We start from the raw sequence: 25,566 nt of genomic DNA, 5'->3' as shown, positions 1-25,566 counted from the left end.
TATATCTGTTATGCAAGATATGATAAAGCACACTGTTCTACGATGCAAATATATCTGTGACAGGAGAAGAGACCGTGGGAAATGGCTTCGGTTTGTGCGATTTCCAGAACATTTGGAAACGAGACTCCCTGCGAGCTCAAATCTCAAAGTCATTTTATAAGCTAGCATAAAAAAAGGATAGCACGTTTGCTCGCATTCCTGTCCCCCCGCAGCAAACAATCCCTTGCAAAACATAATAGTTTAGGTATTGCAATGTCCAACGAGTTGGCTTATATTAGGCACATTTTCAAGACAAACGACGGGGAATCTTCCCCAAAGCCCCAAACTATCCATAAGCTATTAAGGGAAGTTTTTTGATCCTACAATGAGCTGTTAAGACAGTTTTTGAGGTACTTGTGTGATTTGCTTCACTTCTCACCACTGTCACTTTTTTTTTTTTTTATGGGTTGTTGAGACCAACTAATCGTAAAAGCTATTCTATACCTTGTACGACCCGGAAGAGAATAAAGAGGACACTTTTATAGTGAAAAATGTACACAGGCAACATGATCTAGTTCCTTAACATGGCCCTATAGGAAAGGCAATAACTGAGAGATGACTGCGATCCTCGCTGTAATGTAAATCTAACCAGACACATTCAGTTCATAGGTGTTATATTTCATCCTTCCGATGTTTATTCTACCATAGACGGTTTTTTGTTTGCATTTTTTTTTTTGGTCATTTTTTGAAAATCCTATTTACAAATGTCAGACTAAGATCCTTTAGTAAAAAAACGTACAAAAAAAAGACCTTTAAAAAACACTCCTGTGGTTATTCATTTGGAGAGCTACGTCTGATATTAACAGGACACGTAAACACAAGCACACGATTCAGCAAGCATCATCGAGAGCACTAGGTGTGTTGGCAAACTGATGTTTTGATCCAATTTACATTCTGCGATTACAACGGCACGCGTTTCATCTGACATTGCTATACTGCTAGTACTAAGACCGGTTAGTACACGTTTCAATTAGGTCATAATAATTTAGTGAAAATACCACGTTTCTCTTGTAGACTGTGGTTGCCAACACATCCTTTGGCATCTCATGATAAGGTGCCTTTTTTAACTATAATCTTCCTCAAAGTTAAAGCTTTCATGCACATACAGCTCTGCAGCACTTGTAATCAGCCAATAGCAAACGCATTCATAAGTTACAATCCACCATTATTATTTTTTTTTGTGTTTTTTGAGATTTCGTAATTATTACAGTTAAGTATTACTGGAATGATTAGGGGGCTATAAAAGACACTGGCATGGGGCCGTCCCGTGACTTGAAGCCACCATAAATAAAACCCAATTATTATCCAAAAACTGGCTACATTGTTACAGAAGAGCAAAGGACACAAGCGTGTGTAAAACCGTAAGCTAACACTGATGTTATTTTGCTTTGAACCTCAAGACATAACAAAAGCCCAAAAATATCAAATTACTGCACCTCCTCCAGACAAAATAAGTTGTTTAAACCATTTTGGCTTTGTTCACACTGCAAACAATCCTGATTTGTTTTCAAACGCAATCTAGACCCATTTTATTTGGTTTCGTATGTTTAGGCAGTGGAGTCAATATCCAGTACATCTACAGACTTGTTTCCACCTGGTATTAAATGCATTTTTGGTGATATTTCACAAATGTTCGGCACAAGCGAATCGGGTTTGTGGTGTCAGTGAGAACAAAGCCTTCGATTATCTTGATGATCCATGAGCACCTTGGCTATTGGAACTAAAGCCAAAAGTATACTTCCCTTGTCTACGTTCTGCTCCAGCTTGGGTCACAATCACCATAGTCCATGCACAACGTCCGTGCCCCCCCCCCCCCATATACCAGATGTGGGCCTGATCTGGGCCGACACTATGTTGCCGTCTGGGCTGTGCGTGAGACTGAGCTTAACGTCGAAAATGAAGTATACCCAGGCCTGAAGGTCAAATACATGATTACTGAAAGTAAGAAGTTGCATACTGCTCCCATGCACCGGTAAAAGCACCTGTTATCACTGCTAGCGATTAAATCACCTGAGGTTGCCCCCAACTGTATCAGGCGGTGGATCACATGAGCCCCACTGCTTTTGCTGCATATCCAAGTGCCGTCAAAATTCAGCAACTTTCGTAGACAATGAATAACCAACAATATCAAGCAGCAGAATGCATGAGCTTCACTGTCTACTCTCCCATTGGTAATGTCAAATTTGCATATAGTTAAACTTTGCCCATCGCCAACAGTCTCTGTCGCTCATGCCGCCTTCAACCCTCATTGAAAGCACATAAGTTCTGGTTGCTTTGTCGCTGCAAATCACCGTCAGAGTGAACGGCCCTCGAGTTTTAAACAAACAGTCAGTGCTCTTGCTTGAAAGCTACAAATCAAAGTGCATCATCTCAGAGATCTACAGTCTACATCTGTCTCCTTCATGTCTGCATGTTTGATAGGAATAAAAGCAACGTGGTTACGGGTATGTACTGCACCTTGAAACTGCATCACTATGCAAACTGAGGTAATAAAGAGTTTTTTTCCATTTGCTATGAAACTGACTTCATGATATATGGAGGGACATCAGTTAAGGCTGAATTCTAAGCACCATCTTGTACATTATATTTTGCATCCATGCGAGTTGGTCTAAATGTAACCGCACCTTTGTGTACAGGGTTCAGGCGACTTGATTTTGAGGATGGAGTGTCGGTACTCTTGCAAATAAGAATAAATAGATTTTTGGTCCAAATGGACAGATATTACCTAAAACAAAAGTCAAATCAAACAAATATGAAGCACATTTTGTTCCCAGTACGGTAGACAAGAACATCTCATCTTCACAATCATCCAAAATCTTCACAATCCTCAGTTGCAAGTATTGCCATGCAACTTGCAGGTTAGATAAGCAAAGGAAGGACCGGTTAAGACAACAGTGCAAAAAGGATTCTCGCTCAGATCTGGCAGGATCAGTTTTTCTGTTTTACTTTCAGGCTGAGAGTTTTGTCTGCCTTGACCTGGATGTTCTTGAGAGTTCCTCTTCCTCGACTCTCTCAAACCTTTTGAAGGAAAAAGGAGGTGCAAAATAGGCTGTACAGAACAGTGTTTTGAAACAGCACTAGCCATTAGCGAGCTCTCAAGTCTTTTAGCTCAACGACCTAGAATGTGGGGTTGCCTGAAATGTCCCGTTCCGGCGATTCAATGTAGTTGGCAGACTCCTGGAGTTTCAGCAGCATCGCCATCTGAATGAGGGACAGAACAAGGACACCTTGTCAGAAAACTTGCACCACTGTTTACACAGGGTCAGGGATAGATGTACTGGACACTCACCAGTGGATCGGACTCCATGGTGGGAAGGGACGTGTCCTTTTTGGACCTGTCGTCGCTGGTCTGCTGGAGTGTTGAAGCAGAGTTGGGGCCGTTGGTTGGTGGAGGGAGGTGAAAGAGTTTGGCCTGGTCCTGTTGAGCTGAAGGCCAGGGCAGTGTATCCCTCACCCACTCCACTGGATCCTCCCAAGCTGCTTTCTGACCATGGACCTAAAATATATATGAATGCAGAGATTGAGCTCCAAGACTCCACTACACTTTGACTCAACACAATAACATTAAAAGTGTAATTTGATTCACAGAAAAAAAACAACTGTTATAGCAGCAGATAAGCTCTGTTCTTAATCGTAGTGAGCTGCCTCATTTTGGCCCAATTTTAAGGTAGAATAAACTCTTAAACCAGCCCGAAGTGGTTTATTGATCTAAAAACCCTGTAAAACAGTTAGCCCAGGCTTGACCAGGCTAGCACAACAGCTACAACCAACAAACTAGTCTAAGCAGTAGGGATGCTGGATTATGGCAAAAAAATATTTTGCTCAATATTGAAATCACGATTATTCAACAAGATTATAGGTGGGTGATATGATCAGTCTTATTTCATGATATGAGCCCCTGTCTACTTTGCCTATGCACGTTCCGCCCCGTCTCGGACTCAGAGCGCACGCACAGGAGGCCGCCTAGGAAACAGTATCTCTTTCGCGGCTTAAAAGTCTTTTTTTGGGATTTTGGGAGCGGGGCTATCAAGATAGGGGTGTGATCCTTTTGGGTAGGGGTGTGTTTGATTTGGTGATTTCAAATATCAACAGCATTTCTCAGAAATTGCTTACTGCACCTTTAAGAAAGTTGCTTCCTATGAAGTGTGTTTCACTACAGTCACTTATGAGGAGGACCACCTTACAGCAGAGTTTATCTCCAAAACACATGCCTGGACGTTTTGAATGATCCTGAAGACCTTAATTAGCTGGTTCAGGTGTTTTAATAGGGTTGGAGCTAAACTCTGCTGGATAGTGGCCCTCCTGGAGCAGGATTAGACACCCTGCTTAGTAGTTAGTTTCCTATGTCATTGTTTTCTTATCCTTTTTCTTTAGGTACAAGAAAAGTAAACATTTGTAAACTCTTCCTAATCAAACACACCTGAATCAACTCACTAGAAGAGGCCTGAAATGGACTGTTCAGATAAGACAGACATCCAAAATGTGTACTGTTGGGGAACCTCCAAGTACAGGGTTGGAAAACGCTGGCCTATGTGAACAATAGCTTACCTTCACACCATCCTTAGCTCCCTCCTGAAGATAAGGAATAATGGACTGGTTCCAGAGGTCAATAAACCAGGTGCGAAACTCTGCTAAAGTTACTGGACAAGACAGGAAGAAGCAGGGACCTGCGGAGACAAGAGCCATAGCTAAGATCTTTTTTGGAAACTTGGCTTTGATCTGTGCTAAATCTAAACCATGACCTTTAAAAGGTAGTGCGTGGTACAGATGAATTTGCTAATATTATATCTCCACCACAAAATATAAATGGTTAAATAATGTTTTTCATTAAATTTGTAATCAGATATGATGTTTTATAAACAAAGTTCGGGAGGAGCACGTTCAAATAATCATTCCAATCAACTGGTCATCAAACAATTACCATGTCTTCCCTATCAGCACGAGAAGGAGCATATAAATATTCACTCTGTCAACTCACCTAACATTCCTTGACAGTTTCAGCATCCCTCCACCACCCCGACTCCTCACTCTTGGCTTATCTTATTTATTTATTTCACAGCCAGGAATACGGGGGGAGTGCTCTGGGTTCGGGCCGAATACCTAACTCGGAGCCCTCTCCTCGGACAGCACGCCAAATACGCATTTATTCTATCTTGACTTATTTGTAAGTGTGAACTCGTGAAATGCAGAACGTTTAAAGCTGTACCTATGAGGAAGTCTGAGGTGCTGTGTTTCTCCAGGAATGTATGGAGATGGTACCAGAGTTTAGGCACCCAGTCCAGGACCCTCAGGACCTCAGCGCTTTGAACCGCGCTGTCATCCTCCGTCTCGACCAATTTCCGGTGCAAGTACCGCACCAGGAACCCATTTGCAGGCTCCACGTTGTTAGAGAAGGTGATCATTCTTCAGACGAATGGAAAAAATCACAAATGAAGCACATTTGGAATATTGATTTGGTATTTCAAATTTCTTTATGAGGATGTTATTGTAAGATCAGGTACAATTGTATTAGGTTTTACTTGACGTTACTACAATCTACAAACTGGAATGAAACAGTGCTAAAGAAATGAGGAACTTACCTAAAACTGAGATGCAGGCCATGATTTGACGACATCTTAACAGATTGATTGGTGGTTCCAATGACATACGGGCTGAAATAAATATCCAAGGAAAATACTTTAAAAAAAGTTTCAAATTCCAAAATTGTCTTGTAAAAGAGTGAATCTTACAAAGCCTGTCAGGAACAAGTCCAGGTCATATTTCATCCCAAAATTAGATTTAATATTTTATTCGCCTTGAATTAAGATCATGATTTTTGAGAGATTCTCCCTTATCACTACCGCTTCCTTAAAGGATTTTCCTTACTCACCATTTGTGATATTTGCAGGTCAGCGCACTATTGACCAGATCGGTGATGGAGGACCCATCACTGATATCATCCAAGATAATGACCAATGGAATGTCCTCAGTGCCACAATCACGGTCAATCTGATTGGCCAGATTAGACAGGTACAACTGGAGGTCCTGAGGGAGAGAAGACCAAAGCGAGGCTTTACAACTGCTTGCAACACAAATCCGTGGGGAAAGAGCTCAGTTTGTCTGAAAGTGAGATTTCCAGGTTTCACCTTGTAGGTCTGTTGGTGCATGTTGAAGGTGGTGATAAGGCCCGGGCTGGGGTCCCGGCCGCTCCTCTCCAGCAGGTACTCAGTCAGACGGGTGGTGAGATAGGTCTTCCCTGTGCCACTGGGGCCCGACAGGACCAGCCGCCGGTGCTTCAGAAGCAGACTAATGTAGTGTTGCATCATTGGCTTGGGGATGAGCGTCTCGAAAACCAGACTATCCACACATTTATCCTCAACACCTGGAACAAACAGCAATATTTTGAATCAGAGGTCAGTTAGAAGTGCCAAAGAGCTCTAAAGAACTAAAGACACAAACTATTAAAACAGGAAGGAGAAACATCTAGTAGACAGAAACAGCCATATCAGCCATGACTGTCAACAGTGTCAATGTCAAGATATTTTTCCTGTTTATTGGTTTCTATTTTAGAAACTGGGTAGCTCCGCCCACAGTGAATTCTCATTGGTCCACAATCTTGCTCCACATAGCTCACAAAATGGTAATGCTAGCATTTGGTTTGCAGGTAAATGATCATCAATAGAATATCTCTTAAAAAAACATTTGCTGAACAGTTAAATTAATTAATATTATAATTAATTATTTCCCAACCAGCGTTTTTGAAAAAAGTTGCCAGCCACCACCAAAATGTTTGATCATTCTAACAAAATTTAAATTTTGTTGCATGAATATCTGAACATGCAATATATAAAAAGAAATAAATGAACTTCAGCCTTAATTTAAAAAAAAAAAGTTTTATTCAAGCTTAAAGCATTCTTTTTTTTTTTTCATACTGTTTTTTTTTTTCAGACTACGTCAGGATGGGATTCAGAATGATGATCAAGACACAGATGGAGTAGATCGAGTTCATCAACACCCAAAGCTTCACAGTCCTGTAGCTCGTCCTGGGTCGTCATTTTATTCTGTAACATTAGGCAGTTTTGATTTATATGCTGTTAAATGTTGATGATCGTGTTTTTACATATGCATCTGGTCTCATATGCTATCACTTTTTTCTGTTTCTTTTGATCAGGAGATTTTGTACTCTTTCAGAAGATGTCTCATAGCGCCCCCTACCGTATAACAGTGAACGCACAGAAAGCTGGAAATTTGTGTCAATGGCGAGGAAAGAGTTAACAGCATGTCTGAAGTAAACGATTAACTTTAATGGTACTGAAGCCTGTGATTTTGTCAACTAACACAGCTTTTGACGCTTGAAACACCACGTTGTGCCGAAATGAGGTGTTAAAAAGGTGGATGGAGAGTGTCAGAGTTTGAAATTGTGAGTTTTTTTACCTTTGAGGGTGACAGTGACGAGTCCAGGACCCTTTTTTAAACAGTCACAGGGTGAACTTTCAGGAGCCTCGGCTCCAAGCACTCTCCTGCTCTGATTAATAGCGTAACTGTGGATAGAGTCGACAGACAGTCCCATACTTGTACTGGGATCCACCAGGGAAATGTAATCCTAATGTATGAAAAAAAAAAAAAAAACATTATAAGCAGAACAATATGTTTACCATTAAATATCAACAGCAAATTTATGGTATTTTTTGCATACTGAATCATCTTTGCATATATTTAAAAATGTATATGCTACAGAACGAGCTCTCACCCTGAAAGCTGTGGAAATATCTGTGTCTAACGTCGACCACTCAGTTTTCCCATTAATTCTCACTGAGCCGATGTAGAAATCCTGCTGCCTCACCTCCTGATTGTACATCACATTGAACATTTAGGCAATATGATCTAATATTCATGTATAAAGCATTTTAAAACATGTTTTCATGTATTCACCTCTCTGGGCACTTGCTGGTCAGCAATACGGACCACAACGCGTGTAAAGTCCTCGTCCCTCTGAGATGACAGGCTCAGTAACTCCATAGGAGCAACTTCTGCGAGATAGAAAGAATGATTTGACTCAATCTGCCTAGGTTAGATATGAGAAGCAAGCTTTCACTTTAAAGTGCCCCAAAATATCAGATGGCATAACTAGCGAACTCACCAGGGTTGGAGCACTCATTGAGGCTGAGGCTGAAGGACTTGGTGAGGCTCATGGGTGGTTTGCTTTGGTTGGAGTTCAGGAGGCTGGCGAGGCCAGAGGGCTGGGAGGTGGAAGTAGAAGGTGGGCCGCTAGGGAGGACTAGGGACGACGGAGCACTTCCTGTTTTCAGCTGGTCGTTCTCTGCCTTCAGACTCTCCACCATCATCTGCAATGACAAACTGAATTAGATTTATTTTATCTTAGGGCTAGAGCACACTACATGGCTGTTGTTCAGATTTTTTGCAGTCAGGACGAGTAGACAATAGTTGCCAAAAATCTGTGCCAGTTTGCAGATTTTGGGCAGTCTGAGTTGACAGATTTCACAGAAAATTGCATAGTGTACGATGGGCACAGACTCTGATTTTTTAGCTTCAGATTATGATTCCATCCAGTCAGAGGATATCAAAATAGGTCATCTTAAAATCTGTTCAGATTTTAAAAGTCGTGTAGCAGGGGCGTCACTAGGCCCTTTTTAGGGGGGCTTCAGCCCCCCTAAACTTCTGCCAAGCCCCCCTAAAAATGTGAGATTAATGTAGGCTACACAAATTCGTGTTCGCTTCAGTCTTGTTATAATCAGATTCAGCACGTTCTCAATCCACAGCTGCGCCGTGCAGAGAGCACGTCAGAAACAGAGGACAGGGTGTGTGTGTTCATTTGTGTTCATCTGAGCCTCATTGGTCTGTCACTGCTCGTCAATGTCAGAGACGACCAATCAAATCAAAGTAGGCGGGCTTTATGTTCACAGACGCTGCTGAGCGCGAATTTTAACAGTGCGACACGACCATGTTTTACAGTCTATGGACTCGACGCGTACGGTCAAGTGCGAGATAAGATGTAAGTAGCTAAACTTAACATTTCATATTTTACTTTTTTTAGGTCATAAATGTTAAACGAATGACAAAAAATAATCAGGCAAACTAATATAGTTTTGTCTAATTTCGCCATTTTGAACTGAAAATAGGCCTATACACTCATGTAACTCATGTAATGTAATAATTAGTTTACAAGAAACATTAACAAATTAGTTTTCATCATGTTAGGCACAAGATTAATAATGAATGTGTACATATTGAGAATATAATACAAATTGTAGCCTTTAGTAAATTAAAAAAGCTCAGCTTTAGGAGGGGAAGAGAAAGGGAGGAAGAGACTGAGAAAAAAAGGAAGAGTGATGGAGATGAGAAGAGAGGAGGAATTGACAAATAATCTGCCCACTGACATGGTTTTAAAGCTATTTCTTATCCTTTTTTTTGGTCTTCAAACGTCTTGAAATGCACATATCAGAAATAAAAAATTTGAACCCCCTACCAATCTCAAATTTAGGACCTCTGTGATTATAAAGCCCTGTCTACGGCCCTGTATTAGGCATAAGATCAATAATAAATGTGTAGCCTACATATTGTGAATGCATTTAATAAACTTAATTACCTTTAGTAGCTTTCAGTAAATAAACGCGTCTGAGAAAATGATTCATAGGCAAAATCAACCTATCAGTTGACCCTATGTTTACTTTCTTCACTGACAGACAAAAATGAAAAGCCTATATCAGTCAAAGCTCAGCTTTAGGAGGGGAAGAGACAGGGCAAGAGAAAAACAAAGAGAAAAAAAGTGATGCTGCTGATGAGGAGAGAAAAATTGTCAGCTGCCCACTATCCAAGTTTTTTGGCCTTCAGAACATCTTAAAATGCACATATGTAGATCAGAGAAATCAAAATTTTCTCGGGGAGACCCCGAACCCCCCTATTTGCCCTGCCTCACATTTGGGACCACAGTTATTATAAAACCGTGCCTTTGCATCGTAATGAAAATGGTTAATAGTGATCTTTAGATCCTAAACTAAAGTGTTACCTTTTTTTATAATTTGTTTAAAAATCATATTGGGGGCTTAGCCCCCCTAAAATGAAAATCCTAGTGACGCCCCTGTCGTGTAGTGTATTCGAGCCTTTAGCAGTGCTAAAGTAGGTACATTTTGTAGGCAAAAATGGTCTATTGTCAATAGTGTTTCAGTGTAGGAAGCTCATGCAGAAGCCACCCTCAAACCAAGCAGCTTTCTGCTGGTCAACTTGGCAAATTTGCATGAATTGTATTGGGAAATCTTCCACCCTCATGCAAAATTCCAGACTGTGTGGATTCCTATTGAAAAGACTTGATCTTGCCAGTGAAAATTTCCTGAACAAAGGTAAATGTGACAGTAGCAAAAAGTTCCTAACCTGCATGTTGTTCATGGACTCTCGCAGCTGCTCCAGCTGGTGGGCCGAGCTCAGCGCCTCTAGCCGGATATCCGTCAGTTTCATCTCTTTCTCCCACAGCTCAGACCGCAGATCCGATACCGCCTTCTCATCGCTCTCGTTTTCCTCGTTACTTTCATGGATCCTGTTACAACGTCATTATGGTTTTAAATGTGATTACACTTAAACGCAGTTTATTACTGCTGCATTTCAAACGTGGGCAACACTTTATTTTGATGGTAGCTTCTGAACATTCAGTTGACTAAGAGTAACTTTGCAACTACATGTCAACTAACTCTCATTAGAGTATTAGTAGACTCTCTGCTTAATATCTGCCAACTCTATTGTGTTGGTCCTCCAACAGACTTTCTACTGACTATAAGTAACTTTGCAAGTACATGTATTCTTATTCTTATTAGAACTTATTCTAACCCTACCAGTCTACTAATACTCTACTAACACCCTGATGAGAGTTAATAGACATGTAGGTGCAACGTTACTTATAGTCAACAGAATGTGTTAAAGGGACCATCAAAGTAAAGTGAAACCCCAAAGTGAAATCACCCTCTCTTGCCTCTCTTTTTATTAAAAACTATTCAAACTTTACTCACACAGAGGAGATGGCTGATTGGCTGGATTGAAGGGAAGGGAGCGGATTCTCTCCGTCTTCATGGGCCAGTTTTGGTGAATTGGGGGCAGAAGAATCTGGAGTGGTGATCTCTTCAATATCAGAGTACATCGAGCCACCTTTAGCACCCTTCTTTATGCTGAACGCCTTGCCAAAAGAGCTTCGCAACTACAGAGAAATCCAGAGAAAGACAAGAGTACATTATACAAGTGCTTGTTTATTCTGAAAAAAAAAAATATGTTTATTAATTTAGTGAAGTTCATTAATTTACACCATTGTTCGAAATATAAAGAAGTCTCTTCTGCTCACCAAGGCTGCATTTGTTTGATCAAAAATACAGTAAAAAAAATTGTAAATGGGAAATATTATTGAAATTTAAAATTACAATTTTCATTTGTAATATATATTCAAATGTAGTTTATTTCTGTGATCAAAGCTACATTTTCAGCATCATTTCTCCAGTCTTTAGTCACATGATCCTTCAGAAATCATTCTAATATGATGATTTGATGCTCCAAAAAACATGTATTATTATTATTATTATTATCAATGTTGAAAAGAGTTGTGCCGCTTCGTATTTTTGTGGAAACGTGATGCATTTTTTTCAGGATTCTTGATGAATAGAAAGTTCAAAAGAAAAGCAGTATTTGAAATAGAAATCTTTTGTAACATTATAAATGCCTTTATTGTTATTCTTGATCAATTAATTGCACCCTTGCTGGATAAAAGTATTAATTTCTTTAAAATAATTCAAAAAAATAATACTGACCATTAACTGTTGACCATAATACTAACCATTAACGTGTACAGATCGAAACTACTATTTAGAAAAAAATGTAAACAACTGAATAAAAGACTACAAACTAGACAAAAGTACCATTGTGTTATTTTATGCAAGAAAGAGAATGTTATTAGTTTTTTAGAGTAAAATAATAATTATTGTATGAAAATGATTATACATTCTGCGAACCTCCCTACTTTATGTAGCGTTTAATTCAAGTACTACATATCACGGTACTTCAAACTCAAAGAGACAGACGGTTAAACAGCAACACGAGAGAAAAGGATGTTTTTCAACAAGGGCACTTGAAACACTCAGGCATACTGTACATGATACACGCATTTCCATAAATGAGTTTACAACACTGAACCTAATACTAATAAAATACTGAACCGCTGTAAGATAGTTTCAACATACAAAGTGTTCTTTCTCAACATGCTGTAGTTAGTGCGAGCGTTTAGCTGTAGCTTCGTTCATGTGCAGCAGTATTCAATAATGTTTTTTTTCTTTTCTTTTCTTCTTCAGCAATAGCCACATTAAACATTTTTTCTTTTATTTTCTTCTTCAGCAATAGCCACATTATTTCCACATGTTTACAGGGAATTCACTAAGAAATGGTGAAATGTGACCACAGATAGAGCAGTTCATTTGCGACACATTATTAGCTGTTTTCATGCCTGACGGACTAAAGCAAATTAATCCAATTCAGGTCATGACGCAAATTGTTGGTTCCCATCTTGTCAGTTTTTAGAAGCTGCATCCCAGTTTGTTTACTTGTCCACTATTCTATCACACTGCAAATTCCAAAAGAATTCATCCATCCGAATTATGCACTTATTTAACCAAAAAAAAGTGTGGAACGTTGGACACTTCATGCACTAAACTGTCTGTAAGAGTCTAGTCTATGAATTTTATATGGTTATTTTGTCATCCGACATTGGTGACTAGATGGTTGAGTACATAGTGAATGGCACAAGTGCATAGAGTATGTCATTTTGGACACCAGGTGCAAAAAAAATATGTTTTTTGCCCTTAAATACCATGTGCTATTTGCTTAGTAAATTCACCCCTTTACTGTTGTAACACATAATAGTTTACACGTATGATAGTATAAGCTGCAGTGGCTGTACCAATGGAAACCAGTGAGCTTTGTAGAACGGTTAGAAACAAGACATAACGAGAAGGAACATTCCCTCAGAGAGACTTATAAACTTACTTCACAGACCTTAGAGAATTACAAAAGAAGAATATAATGAAAACTGTGGTTACGCGCTCGCAGATAATAATATCCGCAATAATTCCGTCGGCTCGTCTTTTTCCACTTACCCAGCTCTTTTTCTTCTTCTTCTTGGCATCGTCTTTCAGGCTGCCCACACTGGAGTGGCTGGTAATGCTGTTCAGGCTAGAGATGCTCTCGGATGAATTCTGCCTCCTGATTCGAAACTCTGAGAGAAGGGATAAAGAATGTTCGTTTGGTAACATAATAATCGTATATTGAGGTAAAACACAATCCGAGGTGTATCTGTCCTGTCCTCACCTTTGGGGGCAACATCAGGGTTATTGAGGGCGACTTGGATGACGGCCTGTGCCTCCAGGTTCTTGGTTTTAAGGTTCTCGATTGTTTCTCTCAGGTCTGTTAATTCACTGTCCTGTAGAGAAATACGGATTTTTTTATTCAGTGCTCATCCATTTAAAGCATCAACATTGAAACAACATGCCCCAAAGCGCTGCTACCGATGGTTTTCCAAATAAATGTGGGTTAACTTCTGCTTTGACAATGAGTTACTGCCTGCACTTGACCAATAACATTTACAGCAGACGTAGCCACAGGGACGTCTACCAAAACTCCCACCGCTGTGCATCACTGGTACCTCAACATCATTTGCTTTCTCTGAATCACTGAAACAATCTGCAGGGTCACAGTTACTGTAATGAACCGATGAATCCGGGTCACTGACTCGCAAAAAAAGCTTTCTAGACCGACTGCCTCTTTCACAGAGGGCAATGTGCCATGAACGTCTGGAACGTATAGAAAAGCCAGCAACCCCCAACCTCCATTCAGTCATAATTAGACCCAAATTTGCTTTTTCACTCTCAGTGACTTTGTGTGGTTACACATACAGACCTAAATGTAGCTTTTAGGCAGTGAAAGGACAGCTGAGGTTTGGGTAATATGTTTTTATATTCTAGTACTGTCAAATCGATTAATCGCATCTAACATTAAAGTTGTTGTTTACATAATATATGTGTGTGTGTGTATATATATATATATATATAGACACACACACATATATTAATACAAATAAAATAGCGGAGGACACTATTCCAACAGCAGAGTGAGCTGCTGTTGGAATGGTACATGATCCAAGTTGTCCGAAACATGAGAATGATTTATTTATAAGCGCTTCAAACAAAAGCATAAGCGTTACTACATCTTACCCTATCATGCTTTGAAGGATGCGTGTGCTGTTTAATGCCTTCGGCACGATTTCCTTACATGTTATGGTTATATCCTTATCTGTAAATGTTAGAAAGTCACACGAGTGTTTCCAATAATAGCGAGTCTTGTTAAACTTCACAGACTTGTGAATTCAACCTCTAATAAACATACAAATAACACATATGTGTTCATCACAAATGGTGAATCTATTATTTTTTTCTTTATATTTAAAATGTTTTCGGACCTTTAAAAAAAAAAAAAAAATGGAATGGATGTTATCTTTTAAACTCTTGGCATGAAAACAAACTGAGGTTTCTACCAATCTTTGAGGATTTTTCATGTTTTTTTTCTCGCTATTTCAAAATAAAAGTCTGAACACGTCTTAGGAGTATGAAAATATTATTTTTACAAATTGACAAATTACTGCTCTTCTGTAATGTAAAGTAAAATCAGAAACCAAATATGAAAACTAGAGACTGCAAGCTTTCAAATGATATATAGTTTGTCAAGATTAGTTAAGGTTTCTTATAGGATATTACTGTTTTAAATATGTAATGGCTGTGGGCCATTATGGTCCAAATGGCTGTGGACACTTAAGAGGTTAATGGATAATAATGTTACAAGTTTTATGCGATTAATCGAAAAATAATCTGCAGATTAATCGATTATCAAAATAATCGTTAGTTGCAGCCGTAGCATTCAGTCAATCTTCTAGCGCCGATGGAGACAGAAGAGGAAGAGATTCTTCTCTCAACTGAAACAAACGCTTGTTGTGCATTTGGTTTCTTTGCCAGCGAGTGATTAACAGGAGGTTGGTGTTACGGACTCTCTGCCGGCAGACCTCCACACAGACCGAACACTGTCTGCTCTTCACACTCACTCACCCAGACCATGAAGACACTCTCAATGGAAACACCAAAAGAAGCACTACTTTACGGAGACACGGACCTGAGGATTACAGCCAAGCATCCACTGGTCTACTTTTCTTTGCATTTGCTCACTTGTAAATAAATACACCCTCTGGGTTGAACTCACTTTCTCGTGTCCGTTCTCCTTTTTCCCCTCAGGAACCCGCTATAGTGTATATAAACAGACACGCACACACAAACACACACACAAACACACGTTTATTTTATATATATACATATATATAATATGTGTATACTGGATATATACACACACATATATTATGTAAACAAAAACGTATATGTTAGATGCGATTAATCGCGATTAATCAATTTCACAGCACTACTATATACATATGCATAATATATAAAAACATGAAATCAGCAGAACTATATTGTTTTGGCAGCTCAATGGTGCTACTCCCTCGTGATATGCTAATGCTCTAAAGGCCCTGACACACCAAGCCGACGGTCTGAGGGACTGTTTCTCAGCGCTGTCTGAGAGACGCACATACGAGTACTGAACCGAGTTCTTTTTGTTGCGTTATTGTGTCAAATACACACACTCATGTGTCAAAATGGCCGTCTTTGCGAGTATCCTCGTAAATACAGTAATTTTTTTCTTAAGGGAACATAAACAGTTGAGAAAGAAATTGCATGTGTGTGTTCCGTCTTAAAGTGAGAGTAGCCTAATAAACCTGCTGTTGTCTGTGTCATTAATGTTAACCCTCTGGGGTCTGAGGTGTTTTCAGGGTCCTTGAGATGTTTTGGTATGCTCTGACATTTCTGCTTTTTTCAGTTGCTTATAAACATATTAATGGCACAGGTGAAATTACACTCTATATAGCACACACAGGGCTACCATAATATGTGAGCAACATGTATGTACATGTTTGTATTTTTGAGAGAATATTGTTTATGCGTGGTTATTGAAAAAACTAAAAAATAAAGTTTCTAATATAAGGCCACAAATAACATACTAAATATCTGTCCACAAGACTTTTGACTAGTGGATGTTGTCGCCTAGAGTTTTTGCTTCAAATTGATCTGAAAATCATTCTGCCTAATCATTCACATAAAACAATAGATTGTTTTAAATTGTGAAAAACATCAAAAAATAAGCAAATCTCTCAATGCTCTTGACTGAATCACTTATGTCTCACTTTAAGAAGAGTAAATGTACATTTAATTTACACAGTTAAGATATGCAGTGTTATTTTATACATTTGATTACGTTATACAATTATTGTAGGCATGTATTTCTTATTTCAGGTAGGTCTATTTCTCTGTTCTATTGTTTGTTATTAATTTCTTTGTTCTTATTTTTATCACTGACTCTTTACTTTTCTTCAATAGGCTTGAGAGCAGTGTTGAGCATGTTACTTAAAAAAAGTAATTAGTTATAGTTACTAGTTACTTCTCACAAATAGTAACTGAGTTAGTAACTGAGTTACATCATTATAAAAGTAACTAATTACCAGAGAAAGTAACTATTGCGTTACTTAAAAAAAAAAAAAATCAAATAGGCCTATGTCAAATAATTTGGATGCCCCCAGTATTAAATATGTTAAATTAATGAAATGGACACTTAATAGTGTAGATTAGTGTTCAATGTTTTATAATAATAATTTATTCTATTTTAATGTTGCTGTGGGACAATGTGAGAGACGCCTATTAAAATTCAATATATTATTCTAAATATTAGCATTACTATAGTAGAACAATAAAACATTATAGATGGTTTACTTAATATCGCACAGACCCCAACTGGCCAACAAATAAGTTTAAAAATAAATTATGCTTCTTAAGAAATGTACCAAAAATGAATAAATAATAATAAAAAATATACATACTCTTTGTGCATATTAAAATGATAAAACTGTTACACAACTTCACAACTAGTAGACCTACTGTAGCCTGAGTATTTTCTTCCTAACAAAAGTAAACAGTTTAACAAGTGCTCTCTCAATATAATACTGAACAATTTACCAAAAAAAAAATATAATACTAAAATATAATATTTTGGGGGTTTATTTTTATAACCTATAGCGAACGTCATCATCAGAGGTTATTTAAGCCAAATTCTAGACATGTTTGCCGCACGTGTTTACAACCGGTCAAACAAAGATGTTTTCTGTGAATGTTCCCTGCAGGTTATTTTCGGGTTTATTTTATAACCTAAACAGAACGTTACCTGACGGTAATTTTTTAGATTTTATTTGTATAACCATGTAAATTAATTAACGTTGCAGATATGTGTCATTTATTTATAAACAAACTATATAATGCTCGGACACCCTCGGTCTCTCTTGCGCAACTGTTGAGCGCGCTCTCGGACACATTCGGTCTCTCTCGCTCATTGAGCGCGCTCGCGCTTTTGTCCACTCCGGCGCCTCATAAACACACACACACACCAGAGAAAAAAAACTTTGCAGGTCCTATGGCAGAGAGAGAGCCTACTCGGATGAAAGCCGCTTCAGTGAGTTCAATTATAGTAACGCCACATTTTTTTTGTCAGTAACGGTAACTGCGTTGTAACGGGGAAAACAGTAATTCGTTTGATTACTCGTTACTGAAAAAGATAACGCCGTTAGTAACGCCGTTTATTTATAACGCCGTTATTCCCATCACTGCTTGAGAGTACTTTTTTTAAACATAGGCTAGACTAGTATTAGGTTTTTTTTGTGCTGGGCAACGATTAATCGCATCCAAAATAAAAGTTTGTGTTTAAAAATGATGTGTGTGTGTACTGTGTATAATTATTTTGTATATATAAATACACACTATGCATGTATATTAGGGGTGTAACGATACACGTATTCGTATTGAACCGTTCGGTACGAGGCTTTCGGTTCGGTTTTCGGTACGCATTTTTAAACCGAACGGTTCGTTGGACCATTTTTCCTGCCGACCAAAATTTTGTTATTTCAAATGTAGGCGCGTCACGCGTGGCTAGCGCGCTCATAATGTAAGAGACGCTGGCGTGACCACAACATTGCCCAACATCAAATGGCAAATGTAATGTAAGCAGAACGAAACCACTCGTTATTGTGTGGTTGGCGGACCGTTTATCAGTTTGGAGGACCAATGCAGCGCGAGCCGATCTTAATCATCAGCACTGTCACTACACTGCGCTGAGACATCCAGTAAAGAAAGCATTTGACTTCGCCCCTGAAGTAGCCTAATAACATCGCTGCGAGATCTAGTGAGAAACATTCGCATTTCTCCGTTATTAACGGATCAAACAGCGCTGACGTGGAAACCAGGAAGAAACATTGTGCCATGAATGAACTATCCAGTGTCCACAGATCAGCAACATTCACCATGGGTTTACTGTAGTAACACTACTAACTGTAACCATGGGAGTTTGGCAGGAATAGTAGGCTATAATGCTTTCAAGTAACATCACGTCGGTTTTATTTTGACATTATGAATACAATTGCTGCCCTCAAATGTTAATCTGAACTAAAATAAACCTTTGTTTATAACTACTACAATATTACATTTCATTTTGACCAAGGAGCTGTTTTGTTTTATAAGCTCCTAAGAAAAGTCAAGTAGGCCTATAGCTCCATCATTGCTCAAAGTTAAAAAATATCATACTTTATGATGTAGTTTTAATAAAAATATAATTAAAAAAATTAAATCAAGGAAATTTCTCTGGCATTTCTTTCTTTTTCCTGTATCGGAAACGTACCGAATCGTACCGAACCGAACCGTGACACAAGTGTATCGTATCGAACCGAACCGTGAATTTTGTGAACCATTACACCCCTAATGTATATATTTATGAAAAATGTGTTATTTATATATAAAATGTATATTTATATATAACATAAATGATGTATAATATATATATACAGTATATACATGCAAATATTTCTTAAATATATACATGCATAATGTGTGTATTTATATATACAAAATAATTATACACAGTACACACATATATTATGTAAACACAAACTTTAATTTTGGATGCGATTAATCGCGATTAATTGTTGCCCTGCACTAGTTTTTTTTGTGATATTGAAATTGGTGACAAAAATTATGAAATTTCAATGGTATCAAAAATAACTATGTTGCGATATATAGGTGAAAAATTTGAATATCGTGCAAAAGTTCATTTATTTCAGTAATTCAACTTAAAAGGTGAAACTAATATATTAGACTCATTACATGCAAAGTGAGATATTTCAAGCCTTTATTTGTTATAATTGTGATGATTATAGCTTATAGCTATGAAAACCTTTTCACAATATTCTAATTTTGAATTTGGGGTTTTCATAAGCTGTAAGCCATAATCATCAAAATTATAACAAATAAAGGCTTGAAATATATCTAAATATGTCTATATAATATATAAGTTTCACCCTTTAAGTTGAATTACTGAAATAAATGAACTTTTGCACGATACTCAAATTTTTCGAGTTTCACCTGTATATCGTTATGTGTCGTGAATTATTCATATCGTGATATAAGATTTTGGCCATATCGCCCACCCCTAGTTGGACCCCATCACATTTTGGCCGATTGAGCATGTTGAATTTGCGTCTGTCGGCTTTGGCGATGTCGATGAGAGAGAGAACTCTGATTGGCTCTTCAGTTTTGCGAACGAGTCAGTGCAGGAGAATAAAAGCGAAAGTGATGAAAGAGAGCTCGTAGTCCTTTTGGTGTGTTTAAGCGCAGCGTTTTGGCCGAGACGCAGCCGACGCGAGGTGATAACACACTCAGCTTCATCACTGCTAGTTCTTTTACGTCAGCTTGGTGTGTTGTCGTGACCAATAAGCCAGTTTTTCATCTTCTTTAAATTAATCAGTGGTGGAGATTGATCAGGAGTTTGTGTGTTTTTTCGGATGACTATCGTACCTTCTGCTCAGCACTGACAGAGAGGCACTGGAGTCGAGAGGTCATGAGGGCCAGACTCTGCTCAAACGCTGCCACCAGGTTCGCCTGGAGAGAGAGAACAAATATTTAATTGCATTACAAGTGACTGTCATATAATTAAGGTAATATTAAAGCTGCAGTCCGTAACGTTTGGAGTCCTAGTGGTTAATAAACAGAACTGCATGCGTCTTGCGGACGAACACTGTAGCCGGAGTTACCTCTGTCTGTTTATGTCTATGACGAGTCACGCAGGTGCTGGGCTACTCCGCAGCGGTACGACCCGTACCAGTCTAAAATAGTCCCAATATAAACACTTATTATAAGTGTACGGTAGCGATTCAGGACAAAAACACGCTTTGGAAAATGGATTGATGATGTACTCGCTTACATCAATTTTGTACATTTTGAAAACAAACAAAAAAGTTACGGACTGCAGCTTTAAATAATAATCGGAATGTTTGGAGTATTTCAGAACTACTTTTCGAAAGTTTGGGGTCGTTGAAATGTTTTTGAAAGAAGTCTATTCTGCTCACCAAAGCTGCGTTTACTTAATCAAAAACCCAGTGAAAACAGCTTTGCTGAGAAATATTATTACAATTTAAAATAACTGTTCGAACAGTAGTATACATATTCTAATCTTTAACTGTATCCGAGTTTGACAGTGCGCACATACATTAGCAGACAGCTGTGAGGTCAGATTGGCCACCTTCTCCTGGGAAGATTCCAGCTCCCTCCTCAGCTTACGGATTTGCTGTGAAGGAACACACAAACTTGTTAACCAACAGATCATTTGAAAACAAAGTGGCATTACATTTAAAGGAATAGGTTGAAAATGCGGATTCTGTCGTTATTACTCATCCTCATGTTGTTCCAAACCTGTACAACTGTCTTCCGTATAACAAGTTAGGACATGTTAGGCTGCTCTATTCCATGCAGTGATCGCAAAAATCGAGGGCTCTCAAAGTCCAAAAAAATATGATATTATGACAAGATTTCTGAAGTCTTATGATAGCTATGAGAAACAGTCATTATTCACTGAAAATGTTCAGCAGAAAAAGAACATTCCGCTGAACGTCTTCTTTTGTGTTCCATGGAAGAAAGCAACTCATACAGGATTGTCGTTACAGGATATTGATAATCATTGTGTGAGGAAATAATGACAGAATGTTCATTTTTGCGTGAACTATTCCTCTAAATGGTCACATTATTTACTTTGACATAAATCCCTAAATTGTTTTTCCTAAAATAAAGTATTAATGAGCCGATGAAGCTCCAGGAATGTCAGCTCGCTGCAGCTGCTGGAAAACTGAGACAGATATTCAGCACTCCCAATAGCAGCTGTGTCTGTTTATGTTATCTCTATATGGAACGGGCTGATAAATTCTATACATGCGACTGAAGGTAACAAAAAGACAAATGGTGAGTATATCCACACAATCTGATGCACACCAGAACAGAACAACACACACAGTGAGTAATCAGACTCACGTCAAGCCATCAGGCTTGGAATGCAAAACTTCACCAAGTACATTTTTTCCAGAAAAAAAAAAAGTAACTTGGTGAGACACATTCCTTTTGCATCCATAGATCAAGTAGACAGACTCATGAAACGTTAAAGGCGTATTCCCACCAGGAACATAAAATATTATAATCATGACATCATCAATATACTAAAACTAGACCATGCAATGTGTCAAATCTGAAATATCATATTGCAATGCTTTTTTTTTTCTTCATTTGGAAGGATTTCTTTTTTTCAATTGTTTGGATGCTAAATATTTTATTATCATTATTTGTATTAACATAAATGAAAGATATCTGATTTGATATATACAATGACAACAATTTAGCAATTTATTGCAATAAAACTATTTAAACTTAACCTTTGTTTTTCTGAATTGTTTGGATGCTGAATAAATGTTTGGACTTTGTTTAGATATCCGATGTCATGATCAACTTGTGAATCATTTTTCTGTTGTGTTTGTTTTATCCCATCTGATGTGAATGTGCCTTCACATTACAGTTATTAAACACAGAACATGGAGGACATTATGAGTACCAACACGTGGTTAGCTGCTCGTTTCATTGAATGATTGAATGAAACGTCACTTGACAAAAACACAGCAGAGAAATCTCATAACACCATTCTGAACAGCTAATGGCAGTTTATGGCTATTAATTAGTGCTATTTTAGTTATTAAAATGCCCCTATTATGCTATTTTAAAGGTTCCTCATTTTTTTTAGGTCTTCTACTATAAGTTTACATGCATCCAATGATGGCTCAGTCTGTTGTGATTGGTCTACTCGGCTCTGATTGGACAGATGACTCAGTCTGTTGTGATTGGTCTACTCGGCTCTGATTGGACAGATGGCTCAGTCTGTTGTGATTGGTCTACTCTGCTCTGATTGGTCAGATGGCTCAGTCTGTTGTGATTGGTCTACTCGGCTCTGATTGGTCAGATGGCTCAGTCTGTTGTGATTGGTCTACTCTGCTCTGATTGGTCAGATGGCCCAGTCTGTTGTGATTGGTCTACTCTGCTCTGATTGGTCAGATGGCTCAGTCTGTTGTGATTGGTCTACTCGGCTCTGATTGGTCAGATGGCCCAGTCTGTTGTGATTGGTCTACTCTGCTCTGATTGGTCAGATGGCTCAGTCTGTTGTGATTGGTCTACTCGGCTCTGATTGGTCAGATGGCTCAGTCTGTTGTGATTGGTCTACTCAGCTCTGATTGGACAGATGGCTCAGTCTGTTGTGATTGGTCTACTCTGCTCTGATTGGTCAGATGGCTCAGTCTGTTGTGATTGGTCTCCTCGGCTCTGATTGGTCAGATGGCTCAGTCTGTTGTGATTGGTCTACTCGGCTCTGATTGGTCAGATGGCCCAGTCTGTTGTGATTGGTCTACTCGGCTCTGATTGGTCAGATGGCTCAGTCTGTTGTGATTGGTCTACTCTGCTCTGATTGGTCAGATGGCCCAGTCTGTTGTGATTGGTCTACTCTGCTCTGATTGGTCAGATGGCTCAGTCTGTTGTGATTGGTCTACTCGGCTCTGATTGGTCAGATGGCTCAGTCTGTTGTGATTGGTCTACTCAGCTCTGATTGGACAGATGGCTCAGTCTGTTGTGATTGGTCTACTCTGCTCTGATTGGTCAGATGGCTCAGTCTGTTGTGATTGGTCTACTCGGCTCTGATTGGTCAGATGGCTCAGTCTGTTGTGATTGGTCTACTCGGCTCTGATTGGTCAGATGGCCCAGTCTGTTGTGATTGGTCTACTCGGCTCTGATTGGTCAGATGGCTCAGTCTGTTGTGATTGGTCTACTCGGCTCTGATTGGTCAGATGGCCCAGTCTGTTGTGATTGATCTACTCTGCTCTGATTGGAAAGATGGCCCAGTCTGTTGTGATTGGTCTACTCGGCTCTGATTGGTCAGATGACCCAGTCTGTTGTGATTGGTCTACTCGGCTCTGATTGGTCAGATGGCTCAGTCTGTTGTGATTGGTCTACTCGGCTCTGATTGGTCAGATGGCCCAGTCTGTTGTGATTGGTCTACTCGGCTCTGATTGGTCAGATGGCTCAGTCTGTTGTGATTGGTCTACTCTGCTCTGATTGGTCAGATGGCTCAGTCTGTTGTGATTGGTCTACTCTGCTCTGATTGGTCAGATGGCTCAGTCTGTTGTGATTGGTCTACTCGGCTCTGATTGGTCAGATGGCTCAGTCTGTTGTGATTGGTCTACTATGCTCTGATTGGACAGATGGCCCAGTCTGTTGTGATTGGTCTACTTGGCTCTGATTGGACAGTTGGCCCAGTCTGTTGTGATTGGTCTACTCGGCTCTGATTGGTCAGATGGCTCAGTCTGTTGTAATTGGTCTACTCTGCTCTGATTGGTCAGATGGCTCAGTCTGTTGTGATTGGTCTACTCTGCTCTGATTGGACAGATGGCCCAGTCTGTTGTGATTGGTCTACTCTGCTCTGATTGGTCATATGACTCAGTCTGTTGTGATTGGTCTACTCGGCTCTGATTGGTCAGATGACCCAGTCTGTTGTGATTGGTCTACTCGGCTCTGATTGGTCAGATGACCCAGTCTGTTGTGATTGGTCTACTCAGCTCTGATTGGACAGATGGCCCAGTCTGTTGTGATTGGTCTACTCGGCTCTGATTGGTCAGATGACCCAGTCTGTTGTGATTGGTCTACTCGGCTCTGATTGGTCAGATGGCCCAGTCTGTTGTGATTGGTCTACTCGGCTCTGATTGGTCAGATGGCCCAGTCTGTTGTGATTGGTCTACTCGGCTCTGATTGGTCAGATGACCCAGTCTGTTGTGATTGGTCTACTATGCTCTGATTGGACAGATGACCCAGTCTGTTGTGATTGGTCTACTCGGCTCTGATTGGTCAGATGGCCCAGTCTGTTGTGATTGGTCTACTATGCTCTGATTGGACAGATGACCCAGTCTGTTGTGATTGGTCTACTCAGCTCTGATTGGTCAGATGGCTCAGTCTGTTGTGATTGGTCTACTCTGCTCTGATTGGTCAGATGACTCAGTCTGTTGTGATTGGTCTACTCTGCTCTGATTGGTCAGATGGCTCAGTCTGTTGTGATTGGTCTACTCGGCTCTGATTGGTCAGATGACCCAGTCTGTTGTGATTGGTCTACTCGGCTCTGATTGGTCAGATGACCCAGTCTGTTGTGATTGGTCTACTCGGCTCTGATTGGTCAGATGACCCAGTCTGTTGTGATTGGTCTACTCAGCTCTGATTGGTCAGATGGCCCAGTCTGTTGTGATTGGTCTACTCTGCTCTGATTGGTCAGATGGCCCAGTCTGTTGTGATTGATCTACTCTGCTCTGATTGGTCAGATGGCCCAGTCTGTTGTGATGGGTCTACTCTGCTCTGATTGGTCAGATGACTCAGTCTGTTGTGATTGGTCTACTCTGCTCTGATTGGTCAGATGGCCCAGTCTGTTGTGATTGGTCTACTCGGCTCTGATTGGTCAGATGGCTCAGTCTGTTGTGATTGGTCTACTCTGCTCTGATTGGTCAGATGGCTCAGTCTGTTGTGATTGGTCTACTCTGCTCTGATTGGTCAGATGGCTCAGTCTGTTGTGATTGGTCTACTCGGCTCTGATTGGACAGATGGCCCAGTCTGTTGTGATTGATCTACTCTGCTGTGTTTGGACAGATGGCCCAGTCTGTTGTGATTGGTCTACTCGGCTCTGATTGGTCAGATGGCTCAGTCTGTTGTGATTGGTCTACTCGGCTCTGATTGGTCAGATGGCCCAGTCTGTTGTGATTGGTCTACTCGGCTCTGATTGGTCAGATGGCTCAGTCTGTTGTGATTGGTCTACTCTGCTCTGATTGGTCAGATGACTCAGTCTGTTGTGATTGGTCTACTCTGCTCTGATTGGTCAGATGGCTCAGTCTGTTGTGATTGGTCTACTCGGCTCTGATTGGACAGATGGCCCAGTCTGTTGTGATTGATCTACTCTGCTCTGATTGGACAGATG

General features: G+C 39.6%; 1 protein-coding gene across 5 annotated transcripts in view; it reads right to left on the bottom strand.

The window, feature by feature from the left end:
* Positions 1–1,894: 1,894 nt before the first annotated feature.
* Positions 1,895–25,566, bottom strand: part of nav1a (neuron navigator 1a) — a 66,433-nt gene continuing 42,761 nt past the window's right edge. For 2 of the 5 annotated variants that reach the window (XM_056238385.1, XM_056238387.1), the window contains 18 exons: positions 20,740–20,817; positions 20,049–20,132; positions 15,310–15,348; positions 13,372–13,483; positions 13,161–13,279; positions 11,037–11,221; positions 10,408–10,570; positions 8,159–8,363; positions 7,951–8,048; positions 7,769–7,864; positions 7,453–7,621; positions 6,165–6,400; positions 5,909–6,063; positions 5,619–5,690; positions 5,246–5,442; positions 4,588–4,706; positions 3,329–3,535; positions 1,895–3,240 (listed from right to left, as the gene is read on the bottom strand). In XM_056238385.1, coding sequence (XP_056094360.1) covers positions 3,157–3,240; positions 3,329–3,535; positions 4,588–4,706; positions 5,246–5,442; positions 5,619–5,690; positions 5,909–6,063; positions 6,165–6,400; positions 7,453–7,621; positions 7,769–7,864; positions 7,951–8,048; positions 8,159–8,363; positions 10,408–10,570; positions 11,037–11,221; positions 13,161–13,279; positions 13,372–13,483; positions 15,310–15,348; positions 20,049–20,132; positions 20,740–20,817 — 2,418 coding nt within the window. In that variant the 3' untranslated portion in view covers positions 1,895–3,156. The remainder of the gene's footprint in view (positions 3,241–3,328; positions 3,536–4,587; positions 4,707–5,245; positions 5,443–5,618; positions 5,691–5,908; positions 6,064–6,164; positions 6,401–7,452; positions 7,622–7,768; positions 7,865–7,950; positions 8,049–8,158; positions 8,364–10,407; positions 10,571–11,036; positions 11,222–13,160; positions 13,280–13,371; positions 13,484–15,309; positions 15,349–20,048; positions 20,133–20,739; positions 20,818–25,566) is intronic. The other 3 variants (XM_056238388.1, XM_056238389.1, XM_056238386.1) reach the window with 2 other exon arrangements.

Source organism: Rhinichthys klamathensis, unplaced genomic scaffold (assembly GCF_029890125.1).
Source record: "Rhinichthys klamathensis goyatoka isolate OS25496 unplaced genomic scaffold, OSU_Roscu_1.1 h1tg000521l_1, whole genome shotgun sequence".
Lineage (NCBI taxonomy): Eukaryota > Metazoa > Chordata > Actinopteri > Cypriniformes > Leuciscidae > Rhinichthys > Rhinichthys klamathensis.
The sequence above is the reverse complement of the archived record's forward strand: the minus strand, read 5'-3'. Positions and strand labels throughout refer to the sequence as shown.